A 15,718-nucleotide genomic window follows, 5' to 3' on the forward strand; every position below is an offset into this window, starting at 1 on the left:
TTCACGTCAAACTTATAAATTATTTAAAAAAATGGCATGTATAAATTATGACGGGTTTCGATCGGTGAAGGTTGGATCTATACACCTGCCATGGACCCGTTTATTAAAATTAAGAACCGTTAGTTGACAGAACAAGGATGAGTTTTGCTAGAACCCGTGGGTTTCTAGCTGCGCAACACACCTTTAGTGTAAATTATAACAACTTTTGGAAACTTTTATTTTCAATTTTTTTGATTTTATTTGGAAACAAATTAGAGTTAGTTTTACGCTTCTGAAAAAATTGCAATTTTTTTTTTTCAGAAGTGCTAATTGTGATTCGTTCCGACCTATTTTTGTGCTTATTTATGACTGTAAAATCAAATTCAAATTTCATGGCCTTTGTTCGCGTGGATATTTCCTCGGGTTAAAATTTATATCGGATTTAAATTGACTTATAAGTTATAATTCTAATAATTAATTATATGGAAAGACAAGTCAGAATAATTCTACTTAATACATAATTATTATATAAACTTTGCAGTCCATAATATAGTACAAATATATCAGACAAAAATGCAGGGGAAAAAAAAATAGTTTATGAATACCTAACGAAAGTTGGGGAAATTGACTGGATGTCCTATTTCTCGAAGTTATATAAGTAGAAATATTATTTATTTGATGAATATATGCTTGGGTCCTATTACTCAAAAAAATAATATAAAATAAATAAAGAGTTTTTGTGCATAAGTCCCTGACCAACCATCTTTATTATTCGCGGTTCAGAGGCTATATCTCTTTCGTCGATAATCACATCCCTTTAATATGTATTATAAATAAAGTGTAAATTACAGCCACCCCCTGATGTATGGTCAAATTACGAAAACCCCCTACTGTTTGGATAATTATAACCACACCCTCAACTATAAATCTTCTTACACGTTCACCCTTACGGTTTCAAATTTAGTGGAATCTTCGAGATTATATGGAATATTATCACTTTTGTACCCGTTATATCCCATTCGAACTCTACATTTTGAAGCAAGATGATCATAATATGTGTTTTTTGGCTTGTATACAATAGATTGTGGTGCATCAGAAACTGTATTTTTACGGAAAACGAGTATAAACTAGACCACATTCTACGAAATCTAAATGATTATGTTGAATTTGACACTATAAGGGTGGAGGTATAAGAAAAAATCATAGTTGAAAGGGTAAATGTAACTATCCAAACTAGAGGGGTTTTTTCGTAAATTAACCATACCTCACGGGGTGGTTGTAACTCACCCTATAAATAAATGAAAAATTAATGTATATAACAAAATTGCCCCCAACCATTTACACTCAATTCTTGATTGTAAACCCAATTTAATCAATTTGACCACAAAAATCCAATTTTAACTTTTTTTTCTAAAGTTATTTTTTAGCCGCCGGTTTTCGGCGTTGACTTTTTCAACAACAGTACAATTACGTTAATGTACTGTCAACAACAGTATAATTACGTTAATGTACAGTATAATTACTATTAAGACAGTACAATTACGGTCAACGTTTAGCGGCGGGGGTAAAAAACGAATAAAAATTTTAGGAAAAAAAATCACTTAAAAAAATTCAACGCCGGAGATCAGCGGTCAACGCCGGAAACAAAAAATAAAGAAAAAAAATCGAAAAAGTCAACGCCGGAAACGGAAGGCGGAAAAAACAATCTTGAAAAAAAAAATCAACGCCGGAATCCGACGGTGGAAAATTCTTTTTTGAAAAGTCAATCCGGGAGACCGGCGGCAAAAAAATTAATTTTTGAAAAAAAATCAAAAAAAAAGTCAAAATTGAATTTTTTGGTCAAAATTAATTAAATTTGGGTTATAATTAAGAATTTGGTGTAAATGGTTGGGGTAAATTTTGTCATATATATTATTTTTTGCTTTATTTATAAATTATAATAAATATTAAAGGAGAATGAACTAATTGGCGAAAGAGATATATAGCCCATAAACCTAGAATAATAAAAATCGTTTGTCATAAACTTATGCACAAAAACCCTATAAACAAAACTAATTACACATAGACAACCTCCAGTGTCTACTTACTTTAGTAAAGAGAAAAAAAATCCCACAAATCACTCTCTATATTTCCTCTCGATTTCACACGTTTATTTTCTCTCTTTCTCTCTCCTTTCTCTTCCACACTCTCTCTCTCTCTCTCCTCTCTCTCTCTCTCTCGTCTTTGTCCTCTCTATCATCTATGTTTTCTCTATCGTCTCTGCTCTCTTATTTCTTGTGTGCAATTTGCAAGAATTTTTTGTTTGCAATTTACTACTAGTACAGTTTGTCGGTTGCATTTTTTTTATTATTATTTGCAGTTGTTCATTTTCACTTTAAAGTTTCTTGTTTGCAATTTCTTGTTCATACGTGTTTGAACCAATTTTGCGATTATTGATGTTTTCGGGACGTGGTGCTTTGTTCGGGCTAGGGTGGTAAACAAGCTGAGCCGACTTGTGAGCTCGATGAGCCGGCTCGAATAAAGATCGGACTCGAGTTTTTCGAGCTAGATCTTTCAGACGAGCCGAGGTCGAGCCTGTTTTTTAGTTGTTCGTGAGCTCACGAGCCGGCTCGCGAGCTTATTTATTATTTTATTTGTTATATATTATTTTGTATTTTAATAATGAACAATATAAAATATTATAGAAATAAATATGAATAAAATATAAATATTAAAAAATATATATAATTACAATTTATTGTTTAGTTTGTAATTGTTTTAAATAATTTTTAATGATAATAATTAAAAACTATTAAAAAAAAAAAAACAAAATGAGCTTGGGATCGAGTTCGAGCTCGAGCTCGACAAAATGGACATGAGCTTGAGCTCGAGACAAAAAAAAAAAAAAAACTCGAAGAGCTCGAACTCAAGCTCGATAAAATAGACTCGAGCTCGAGCCTGCCAAAAGAGGCAAGTTCGGCTCGTTCACACCCCTAGTTCAGGCAGTGGGAGAAGTGGAATTCGCAAACACCCAACGAAGAATTTGAAAATTACAAACACCATACAACAAACAACAAATGAAAATTTGAAGAGATCCAAATAGCTAACAACATACGGAAATATGAAATTATAAACGATTCGAGTGTAACTATGGCAGACGCGATGATGTTTTGCAGACGATTCGAGGATTGGTGACTATGCAGTCGCAATGAAATTTTTTGTATAAGGTTTGGTATTGCAAATTTGATTTTACGGCATATTTGGGAATGTGGCACTAATTTTGGTTACTTTAGGGGAGAGAATTGTGGGATTAATATTATTCTGGATATTTTTATTTTCATTAGTTATTAGGAGTTATTTTTGACAAATCAAAATTAATTTATTGACTGAAAATTTGACCTTATTAGTTGGATGTACACACATAGAAGCTATTATCTTAAGAACTATAGCAAATTGCCCCGTAATTCCTTTGCAAATTAGAGTACACCGTTTAAAATGATTCAAATAGTATAATTTAAATGATTTTAATTAAATTTTGAATACAGTGGCGGATCGTTTGGACAAGTGGGCTTAGAACAACTCCAATGGAATTATCAATTGGAGTATCCCAACTTTTAACCACCATTTACATACTAAAATTTAGAATTTTTTTTACTTCAATGGAGTTATCAAATGAGAGTTATATTTTGATAATTCACATCTTGGGATGTAAACTTATTGGAAATTGAGTTATACAAAATATAACCTCCTAAATATCCAATTACAAGTTGACATGTGGCTATTACAAATAAAATCACTCATAAACTTCCAATTGATAATTAATTTGATATCCATAGTTGGAGTAGATGACTTTTAGTGAATACTAAAATATTGTCTCAAATATCAAATGCGTATTTAATAACTCAAATTTTATCTACCATGGGAGTTACTCTTATACCCACAAATCCGGCTTAATCCCACTTTGCACCCTTGGTATGGTATTTTGGCACTTCGCACCCTTGAAACAAATGCATTTTGCACCCTTGAAACACAATAAATCATTCACAATGCACCCTGAACTGAATATTTAAAACTTAATGAGGGCAATTTAACTTTTTATTGGTTTTTATTTATTTATTTTCGGATGCAAATAACAAATTAAATTATTATTTTCTTCCACCCCAACCCCCAACATAATTTCGAGCGTACGAAATGCGAAAAAACAAGAATGACAAAAGAATTACTAAAAAAAACTATATTTTATTTAAAAAAATCACTAAATTATTCGATTGGTGAATTTTTATATTGTAATTAGTGAAAATATTTAGTAGAAATATTTGGAAGAAAATATAATTTTCAAACAATTTGATAAATAAATAGCTGAAGGATATTTTGGTTCTTTTTTTTTTTGTTTTTTTTTTGTTTTTGTAAATATTTCTTTGTGGAGAAATAATAATTTAATATGTTGATTAAATGTGATTTTATTTTTTCGCTTTGTAATTTAGAAATGATTGATGAATAAAAAAAAATTATTTGACATTTGACATCCTAAAAAATACCACTAAAAATATTAAATTACATTTATTAGCTTTAAAAATCCATTCGAGGTGCATTATACATGATTTATTGTGTTTCGAGGGTTCAAAGTGCTATAAATTTTATTTAAGTGTGCGCCAAAAGACTATATTTCAAGGGTGCATAGTGGAATTAAGCCCATAAATCCAGTCAATATTTTTTTTCCGGAGTCAACTTGCCTTTTGAGGTTCGGGCCGTTTACGTCAGCGACAAGTTGGGCATTACAACTTATCGTCCATGATGGTTTTTTTTTTTTTTTTTTTTTTTTGAGTAATATCAAATGAGTATTTTTATTACAGTTTGACACCCACCTGGGGTCCCTGCCGCAATTTCTGATTCTTCCACAGACTTAGGCTTTGTTTGACAGAATTAAGCACTGAACACTGAATGCTGAATATATGACTGAATAATTAAGATCAGTGTTTGAATCTGAATACTGAATAATTAAGTTTGTTTGACAAGTGAAAATTTATAGTCACTGAATAACATATTATTTTACTATATTGTCCCTCGTAATTAGTGAACATATATTTATTCACTAATAGAATTATCACTAATATCTAAAATACAAATAATTATTATCACCCTTGTAATATTATATATATTTATTTGGAAAAAATAAAAATAATAATTTTAAATCTAAATCGTATAATTGAAAAATAGAAAAGTAAAATATAATTTACAATTTTCATTAAAACCCCATAATCCATAAAAGATGAAGAAAGATAAATAAATTAAATTTCACAATAAAAATTTGAAACATCAGGCACCTAAAAAGTAAAAATTCTCCACTGCTACTTTATCTCTCTTCATCGCATGCTCATTTGTGTATTTAAATGTAACTGACCGAATCCAAAACCTCATCAATTTCAATTGCTTCCTCGAACCAAGAGGCATGGATTTTATGGGGATAATTTTGTCTAATTTTCATTCAGTTGATATCTGAACCATTAAGTCCTAATGTTTTGACTGAATCGATAAGCAGGAGATGAATCCGGTCAGAGTTGTATACCAAACAATCTTAATTACTGATCTCTGACCGAATCAGATATTAGGAGCATTAAGAGCTCATTAAGAGCTAATCAAACATAGCCTTACTCTTTCGAGGACAGAACCAAGATTGATTATTTGCATTTTGACCCCTACTTCGGGTCAAAACAGAAATTTTCGTTTTCAGCATTTACCTAGTTTAGCTTGTTCTAGTTTTTTGCTTTCTTACCCCTCTTTGGGGCATTTGTGTAATAGCCTACATAGATCTGGTTCTTATTTTTTATTACCATTGTAAGGGCACTATTTTTCCTTACGTTGACTCACAAGGTTTTAACAAGACCACAAAACTCTTATCAATAATAGAATATTAAAATCTTTTGGCCTAAAAAAAATTCAAGAAATGAATGTTAGTATGAATTCCAAATAACAAATTTTATTGAAACGTTAAATTATTTACATAATTGAGCGTACTGTCACGGACTTGTTCCCTTAACAAAGAACCGTGCGGCCTTAGCTCCTTCTCGCCCCTCGCGATAGCTAAGTCAGCCTCTCCCGAATTGTGTTGCGAATGCTAAGTGATGGGAAACGAAGAAAGAAAGTAAGAAGACAAGAGAGTTGGTAGGAAAAGTACTTTATTGGATTTGTTGGTTGAATGATTACAAATGAGGTCCCTACCTCTATTTATACAAGACCACCTCCTCAATGGACGGTGGAGATCGATATGATCTAACGGATGGGAGTGGAGCAATCCCTTGATTGTCTCTACCTACCACCACCTACCCTACCTACCAAAAATAGCTCTACCTACCACTATACAATTGGGCCAACTTGGGCCTTACCCTACTTGGGCTACAACTTGGACTCTTTGTAACCTCCCCAACCCAAGGGAAATCGGCAAGGGGTTGGGTCAAAACTAGCGGGCCGTGACATCCTCCCCCGCCTAATCCGGCGACGTCCTCGTTGCCTCGAACAAGTGGAGACGATCTCGAAATTTTCACAAGTCTTCATTCGTCTTCCACGTTGCCTCGTACTTGGGTAATTCATTTGATAAGGCTCCAGCCCTGCCGGTTGTTTATTCTCCACCTTGTCTTGTTGGCAAACAAGACAAGTCTTCACACATGCATCGACACCGTCCCGCATGTGAGGCCAAAAGTAGGCCGTCTCGAGCAACGCCATTGTCCTCCTTTGGCCCGGATGCCCCGCCCACTTGGTGTCGTGGCATTCCTTTATGAGGTCCTTCCTCAAGCTGCCCCACTTCGGAACGAAGAGTCGCTGCCCCTTCGTGTAGAGTAAGCCGTCCTCTACCCAAAATTTTCTCGTCTTGCCCTCCTTGACGAGTCGAATTAGCTCCTTGGTCATTGGATCATGTTCGAGCCCTTCTCGGATCATGTCGGCCAAGTTCCCCCTTGTCGAGCTAATCGCTGTGGGTTCGGCTTTTCTGCTCAATGCGTCGGCCACAACGCTTGCCTTCGATGGTCGGATCTCCCCCGTCTCGACCAACTCGGTGGCGTGGTCCACCTCCCTCCTAGGTGGAAGCTTGTTGGGCAAATTCGGTGGCATCACGTCTTGGCTGGCCTCCAAGACAGTTTGGATGATCGGTGGCACGTCCTCCTCTTTGTTGACGGGCGGGCTTTCCTCCTTTAAAGTCGCTAATAATGTTGGCTCGCCCCGTCGAACTCCCTTGGCAACTTGCATGGCCGACAGTTGTCTTGGTTGTGTGATTTCTTCCTTAGTGGTGCCGTTGATGGCCGGCACCATGCAAGGTGTCCCCTTCTCTAAGATACAAACCGAATTGAAACAAGGCATTGGGATAGCCATTACCTTGCGGAAGAAATCCATGCCTAGCACCACATTGAAGTCATCCATTGGTGCTACCGAGAAATCCACTTGGCCCTTCCAAGTGGCTAAGTGCAGCTCCGCGTCTCGTGCTACACCGTTGAGCGGTTGTGCCTTAGCGTTAGCGGCCTTGAGCCAACCGTCTCGTCTAGTCCACCGTAGGCCAACCCTCTTGGCCTCGTCTTCGGTGATGAAGTTGTGGGTCGCTCCCGTGTCCACCATCACCTTTGCTGGGGTACCGTTGATGCGGGCCTCCACGTACATCAGCTCCTTGCTTGATGTTGCCGGCATCGGATTAGCCTTTAAGGCGTTCAGAAGTTGGAGCGATCTCATGTGGCCTAGCTCCTCGTTTGTGTCTTGCTCGGCCTCTTGTTGTAAGAGTGCCGACAATGACCCCATCTTGGGACATTGACTCATCGCGTGCGGCCCCTTGCACACGAAGCATCCTCCCTTAGGCACAAACGATCTCTTCTTCTCTTCAAGTTGTTGGTGTGAGGATGGCTTGTCTCCTCCCCTCGAGGTTGACGCTCGCCTTGGGTCTCGGTTGTCTCGATAGTCCCGACTGTGATTGTCCCGTCTCTCTTCTCCGCCTTTAGTCGGGCTCCACTTCTCTTTTCTCAACGGCTCTCTCGGTTGATACTCGGTTAAGGACTCGGCGGCGGCGATAGCTTCATCGACGGATTTGATGTCTCGTCGGTGGAGTTCTTGCTTGGCCCAGCCTTGTAACCCATCGGTGAAGTGGAAAAGGAGATCCTCCTCGGAAAGGTTGGGAATTTGAAGGGTGAGGGTGGTGAACTCCGTCACGTACTCGCGGATTGAACTTCGTTGCTTGAGTTCCCTCAACCTCCTTCGAGCCTCATAAACGACGTTCTCCGGGTAGAAATGTCGCTTGAGTTCCCTCTTGAACTCTTCCCAAGTATCGATTCGGCAAATGCCTTTCTCGATATCGGCGTGCTTTCTACGCCACCATAACATTGCCGTATCGGAAAGGTAAAGGGAAGAAGTTCTTACCTTGATCGTCTCGTCGACTAGACCGATACCCTCGAAGTATTGCTCCATCCTCCATAGGAAGTTCTCGACTTCCTTGGCGTCCCTTACGCCGTTGAATCCCGTTGGCTTCGGGCAGTCCACCCTTGGACTCGATGTAGCGCCAACGCTACCGTTAGCGGCGGCCTTTTTGCACAAGGCCAAGTCGTCGCGCATCCCCTCGATGCTCTCTTGGAGGGATTGGATGATGGCCTCCAATCGATCCAACCGTTCCTCCCGCAACGCCTCATTGTCCCTAGACAAATCGAGTTGCTCGGCGACGTGATTCTCCAACACTCCCGTATCGTGCTCGAGCTTCTCGAATCTTTCGCTAAGCTCCGCTATGGCGATATTATTCTCGAGCCTCTCGAGTCTTTCGCCATGATCCGTTAGCACGGCCTCGGTACTGGTACTCTCCCCACGAGCCTTGCTGTGGTCCCTCTTCTTCTTGTTGTTTACGTGGGCCTCCCTGCCACGTCCCTCGGTCACGTACGAAATGTCTTCGACGTTCGTCATCGCTTGAGAATTCGATCAACACAAAGCCCTTAGCCGGGCTCTGATACCACTTGTCACGGACTTGTTCCCTTAACAAAGAACCGTGCGGCCTTAGCTCCTTCTCGCCCCTCGCGATAGCTAAGTCAGCCTCTCCCGAATTGTGTTGCGAATGCTAAGTGATGGGAAACGAAGAAAGAAAGTAAGAAGACAAGAGAGTTGGTAGGAAAAGTACTTTATTGGATTTGTTGGTTGAATGATTACAAATGAGGTCCCTACCTCTATTTATACAAGACCACCTCCTCAATGGACGGTGGAGATCGATATGATCTAACGGATGGGAGTGGAGCAATCCCTTGATTGTCTCTACCTACCACCACCTACCCTACCTACCAAAAATAGCTCTACCTACCACTATACAATTGGGCCAACTTGGGCCTTACCCTACTTGGGCTACAACTTGGACTCTTTGTAACCTCCCCAACCCAAGGGAAATCGGCAAGGGGTTGGGTCAAAACTAGCGGGCCGTGACAGTACGCCTATCGAACATAATGAACTCAAACTCGACACATAAACTCGTCAGATTTAATATAAGTACTCAAACTCGAGCTAACTTATAATTAATTAAGCTCAACTCATATATAACTGTATGGAGTCATCGAACTTTTCGAGCAGTCCGACTCAGTTGACCGTCCTCCTAGCCCATCCGTTCGTCCTTTTTATGAACTTCAATTGAATTGTTTTTTGTTTTATTTATGCCGATGACTATTTTACTGTCTCAGACGTTTTTCGAACAAAATTAAAACTTTCAAAAAAAATTCAAATCCTCTCAAAATTAAATAAAAATAAATAAAAAAAAGGAGGCAAAAAAGTGTATGTGTTCAATTCAATAATTATATTTCAAGTTAAGAGTTTAATTTATTGTATTCCTATTGAAGATATATATATATATATATATATATATATATATATATATATATATATATATATATATATATATATATATATATATATATATATATATATATATATATATATATATATATATATATATGGGTAAATTACATACACACCCCTGAAGTATGCTTAAATAACTTTAAAGCCCCTGATAAACTCTAATGGGATTGATAATGCATTAAATACGTTATTACGATAGAGTTCTAACGGACTATTTGTTTCAGGAAGTGGTGGAGACAACAAATAGTTATGGGTGATTTAAGAAAAATTAGAGGAGCAATGTCACCCCATAACTCCCCATAACTCTATGTTATCTCCACGACTAGCTAAAAGTAATAGTCCATTAGAACCCTATCGGAATAATGTATCCAATGCATTATTCCGTTAGAGTTTCTAACTACGTTTCAGGGGGTTGAGTGTAATTATCCATACCATATGGACTTTAAAATTATTTAAGCATACATCAGGGGTGTGGGTGTAATTTACCATATATATATATATAGATCTTACTTTTTATAAAGAAAATTATTTTATTAAAAACCAAAACTGCAGAACTTCTCAAATCGCCAACATATGTCTGTTACAACAGATTAATCATATGTACTTAACTTTACAATTATCGAAAATCAAAATGCTAATCCGCAATATATCGATCGCTTGTGATCTTTACATGTATTTCAACTAACTAAATTAAATTTATGATCAAGAATTAAATACATGTATAGATTTTCATCAGGCTTCATTCACCTACCCTGTGGCAGTGTAGTGGTGATTTCATTTGCCGAACTTGCGTACGCGCTAGTCGAAGAAGTATCGGAGGGCAAAACATCTCTTTCAACGAAGAAACCGGGCTGCTTCGGCTGCTGAGTCAACTCAGCTTCGTTTTCCAGCATGTACACAATCGAAGACATGTTTGGCCTATCTTCCGGATTATTTTGCACACACAAAAGTCCGATGTGGAGTGATCTCAGCATCTCGGACACGTAACTCGACTCGATTATGTTGTTATCGAGTAGTTCCAATGATTTTCCTTCTTTGTACAGTACCCATGCCTGCCATAAATAAACATAAAAATATTAATATATACAGCTAAACCTCTATAAATTACTTCATCCGTTCCTAAATATGTGTCGTTTTTCACCTTGGCACGAGCCTTAAGAATCTCAATAAATATGTCTTGATTTTAGGAAAATATATATAGATAGACCAAAATACCCTTGTTTACTAATTAATGCAGAAAGAATGTTGGAGAGTTAATAAGGGTATAATTGAAAAATATGTAATTAATGCAGCATTGGAATTGTAAAGTGACAGATAATATGTTACAAAAAAAATAGATATTGTGGAACAGAGGGAGTAATTAATATTTAATACAGTCGGGACTAGCAAAATTTTACTAATTTAGCGAAAATACTAAATTATCGAACTAATAATTTAGTAGGTTTTTAATGAGTCCGGACCGAAGAAACTATTACTTAAGCGAGGTTATTAATTTATTGAGGTTCTACTGTACATATATATATTTTTAATTTGACATCATAAAACTCACATGTCCAAGAAGGTTTCGTTGATCCATGTAGGAATATCCTCGATTTCTTTTGCCGCTCATAATTTCCAGCACTATCACACCGAAGCTATATACATCTGATTTTACCGAGAACAAACCATCGAATGCGTATTCCGGTGACATATAGCCGCTAAACAAAGTTTTCGCATTAATCAGAAAATTATTTATATATACATATGCACGGAAAATTGAATCTTGTTGTGTTTATGGAATAGAGAATCTTACTAAGTCCCGACAACTCTGCTAGTGTTAGCTTCAATCTCATTCACTCCGAAGCTTCGAGCCAAACCAAAGTCTGATATTTTTGGGTTCATATCCGTATCTAGTAATATATTGCTAGCTTTGAGGTCTCTGTGGATAATTCGAAGTCGAGAATCTTGATGAAGATAAACGAGCCCCCTTGCAATACCACATATGACTTGAAACCGTTTGGGCCAATCGAGTAGCTTACTCATGAAAGGATCTGTCGAAAAAGCTTATCTTCGTTATTATGTATTTGTTACACCGATACTTTGTGTGTGTGTGTGTGTGTGTATGTTACAATGTAAGAGAAATCCTCACCGAATAAGATCAAGTCGAGGCTTTTATTCGGCATGTACTCGTAAACCAACATGGTTTCCTCTCCTTCAACACAGCATCCTAAAAGCTTCACGAGATTTCGGTGCTGAAGTTTAGCGATAAAGATAACTTCATTCTTGAACTCTTTGATTCCTTGCAACGATGTTTTCGATAACCTTTTCACTGCAATTTCTTGCCCACTTCCCAATGTACCCTAAAATATCGGTCGAATCATGTGCACGTAAAATAAAATGTAAGAACTGAATTTTGAGAAATTAAGCTCTTATTACTACACAATTGTACCTTGTAGACAGGTCCGAAACCACCCTCTCCGAGCTTATTGTTTGGTGAAAAACTTTCGGTAGCTTTTGATATAGTCGATAAGTCGAACAACGGAAGCTCCAGGTCTTCGTTCCGTCCTGCAACATACAGTAGAACCTCAATAAATTAATACTCGATAAATTAATAACCTCGCTTGAATAATAGTTTCTCTCGGTCCCGACTCGGTGAAAATATGTTAAATTATTAACTCGATAATTTAATAATTCGCTAAATTAATAGAATTTCTCTAGTCTCGACTGTATTAATTTATAGAGGTTCAAGTGTAATTCTTCTTCATTTTTTATTTTTTTCATTTCGCTACATTAGCCCAATATAGCAAATTTTAACTAACCGGTTTTCCTCAGCTTCGCATATATTTTCTTTCTCGTGTATATGCACACTGCGAAGCTCGTGCAGAGGAGAATCATTCCCAGCGACAAAGTCAAACTCACTATTAATATTTTATGGTCCTTCCTTTTCGAATCTGCAAAATCATATTCCAAGCATTAGGATGAAACTCTTAAAACACGAAAAATTATACAATTAAAGAACTTCATCGTATCGAATCAAGACAACAACAACAACATGTGCATAATACAATTAAAACCTCTATAAATTAATACAGTCGGGACTAGGAAAATTCCATTAATTTAGCGAAATATTAAATTATCGAACTAATAATTTAGTAGGTATTAACTTTACCAAGTCGGGACCAAAAGAAACTATTATTTAAGCGAGGTTATTAATTTATCGAGGATCTACGTACTGTACTTACCTAGTTCAGAAGAAGCCATTCTAATGTAAATATTTTGTCCTTCATCATACAACTCTTTGATATCAACGAGGTCGCCGAACCAAGCCAAACATCCGCTTCCGCCGTTTCTTATATCCGAATTCGTGTAAGCCACACAAGAACAGTTTTTCCGGCAAAATTCTTTGCATTCGTCAAGATTCATACTCGAATTAAACCACGAGAACTCAGTATCCGGCAATTTAATTCCGGAATACTTCACGAATCCATCGGTCCCGCAATCCAACGCCACCCTTCTCTCACAACCGCTCGACCAATCCGTAGCCACCCACTCCACTGGATTTCTCGGAACGAATTTTTCCAAACATCCACATATGGGACTGTTTTGAGCATCGCAGATTCCGTACACGCCACACTGCTTATACGAATCGCAGTTATCCATCGGCAGATTCTTGTAAAGCGCCCAATCCTGATTTCGTGGAATCCATGTCCACCGCTGCACAAAGCCGCTCTGGTTCAACATCAACCTAGGAATCAACGAGTTATCAGGGATCGTGTATCGATAGTAAACCTCGGCTGCATCGAAAACGAAATCGAACGCGAAAACAGGGCTCGTTTTCAATCCAGGCATCCCACTGTACCGCAATCCATTCCACGGTCCTGTGTTGAACACTTTAACCGAACCCCTTCGAAGAACTCCTTGAGGATATCCAGCTGGATCCAGGCGGTACGTGTAATCCCCCGTCGCAGGATCGTCGCTCGATTTCCACGACGACACGTAATTTTCATGCCCTGTTACGAAGTTCACACCAAACTTCATGCCCGGTAATATTGTGTCAGTTGGATAATCGAAGCTCTGCCAAAGGTAGTCGTCGTCGTCGCCATTGTCGATTCCTTCTTTCACTACGAGGTTTCCTGAGTCGAGCAATTTAGCGAACGGGTTGCGTGCAACTCGCGACGTGTTGGAAGACCATATGATCGAATTGCTGCCATTGACAAGAGCTAGAATTCCTGGCCGGGTGACGATTAATGAAGCGCCCGATGAGTTGGTGAGGGGATTGTTTCGATTGGCAACCCAAACAACAGTGAATGCTGAAATGTTCTTGAACCATACGCCGACGTATCGATTCTTGGAATTGCCCGGGCGGAAAAATCCCAACTCGAAGGTCCCGCCGGAGGAAATCAGTGTCTCGCCATCTGTAATAACGTGGGTTGAGTTTATTACATCCAATGCGTCTGCAGAAAATGTGTTGGTTGTTGTCAGGAGGAAGGAGAGAAGAAGAAGAAGAATGGTGAGCATAGTTTGTATGATTGTGTTGAACAATGGTTTCTGCTATCTGCTTAACAATGGTGGTTAAATCTAAGCAGCCTATTGCTTTGCACACTCAGACTTAATTCCACTTTGCACCCTTGGAAAATAATAATAGCACTTTGCACCCTCAAAACACTATAAATCATTCACAATGCACCTTAGTTGAATAGTAAATGATAATTCATTTTTTATTGGTTTATTATTTTTTTTTGGGTGCAAAATAACAAATTAAATTATTATTGTCTTCGACCTCCAACATAATTTCGAGAGCACAAAGTAAGAAAAATTTAAAATCATACCGATAATTGATTTTTTTTTTAATTTTTTTTTCGTAGTAAATAAAATTAATTAAACTTTTACTATCACTAGATTATTCGATCGATTGATCTTTTATTGTAACTGGTGGAAAATTTTGGAAGAAAAAATATGATTTTAAGATAACTTGATAACGAAATAGCTGATTTTTTTTTTAAATCATAAAAGATATTTTGTGATAAAAAAAATATAATTTTTAAACACCACTAGAGACGAAGTGTATCCCTAGAAGACCGACTGTGGAAGATGGCGAAGTGCATGCGGCTATGTTGGAGGCAGAGACAGGGTCAAACCATGTTTGGACATCGGTGATTTCAAAAGTCGGATGCAAGAATGTGATTGGAGCATTTCGAGAAGGAAACTTCTACACACATTCCTATATGGTCCTTACTTGGAAGAGTTGCTATTCCTTATTTTGAAATTTAATTCGTCAAGCGTTGATGTAACCGATTAACGCATGAGTTAGCTTCTTTGCATTACATTGCTTGTAGTGAAGGAGAGACGTTACCTTCGAACTTGGCCGATTTGGCACATTGATTAATATATCACTTTTCATTCACTAAACATATTAAATTATCTTTATTAGCTTTAAGAACTCACGTGGAGTGCATTATGCATGATAATTTGTATATCAATGGTGCAAAATGCTATTAATTAGTTTCTAGGGTGCAAACTGTCAAAATGATATATTTCAAGGGTACAAACTGGAATTAAACCGAACACTAGTGGTGGGTATGAAGTTGTATATGTAGTTTGGAAGATTAGTCTACGTAGTGACTTTGACTTTGCCCACTCACAGCCCCACCCCACCTAAGGGTGAGAGACCCAAATTTTGGGTCGTCCAAATTCTATCGAACTTTATTATTCATTGGGTTTATTGTTTTTTTTAAATATGTGTTAATTGTATTTAACGGTCTTTTTATTTATTCTAATTAGGGTTGTGATGATGCTAGAAGTAGATCACTTTAGAGAGTTGAACTAGGATGAGCTGGAAGAGCAGAGTGGATCACTGGCTCAAGAGCTTGATGACCTTGAGATGTCTGCGATCATAGAACACGTGAACTAGGCCGGGTTGATCCGG

At 37.6% G+C, this 15,718-nt stretch overlaps 1 protein-coding gene across 1 annotated transcript; it reads right to left on the reverse strand.

Moving 5' to 3' along the window:
* Positions 1 to 10,323: 10,323 nt before the first annotated feature.
* On the reverse strand, positions 10,324 to 14,367 carry LOC105963607 (G-type lectin S-receptor-like serine/threonine-protein kinase At4g27290). The gene is made up of 7 exons (XM_088818912.1): positions 13,035 to 14,367; positions 12,612 to 12,743; positions 12,242 to 12,357; positions 11,942 to 12,152; positions 11,606 to 11,843; positions 11,363 to 11,510; positions 10,324 to 10,865 (listed from the first exon to the last, which is right to left on the reverse strand). Exons 1-7 carry the CDS (start codon positions 14,308 to 14,310, stop codon positions 10,557 to 10,559), a joined length of 2,430 nt encoding a protein of 809 aa, XP_088675038.1. The 5' UTR covers positions 14,311 to 14,367; the 3' UTR covers positions 10,324 to 10,556.
* Positions 14,368 to 15,718: the final 1,351 nt, after the last annotated feature.

Source organism: Erythranthe guttata, chromosome 1, assembly GCF_056151865.1.
Source record: "Erythranthe guttata isolate IM_541 chromosome 1, IM_541, whole genome shotgun sequence".
NCBI classification, from domain to species: Eukaryota; Viridiplantae; Streptophyta; class Magnoliopsida; order Lamiales; family Phrymaceae; genus Erythranthe; species Erythranthe guttata.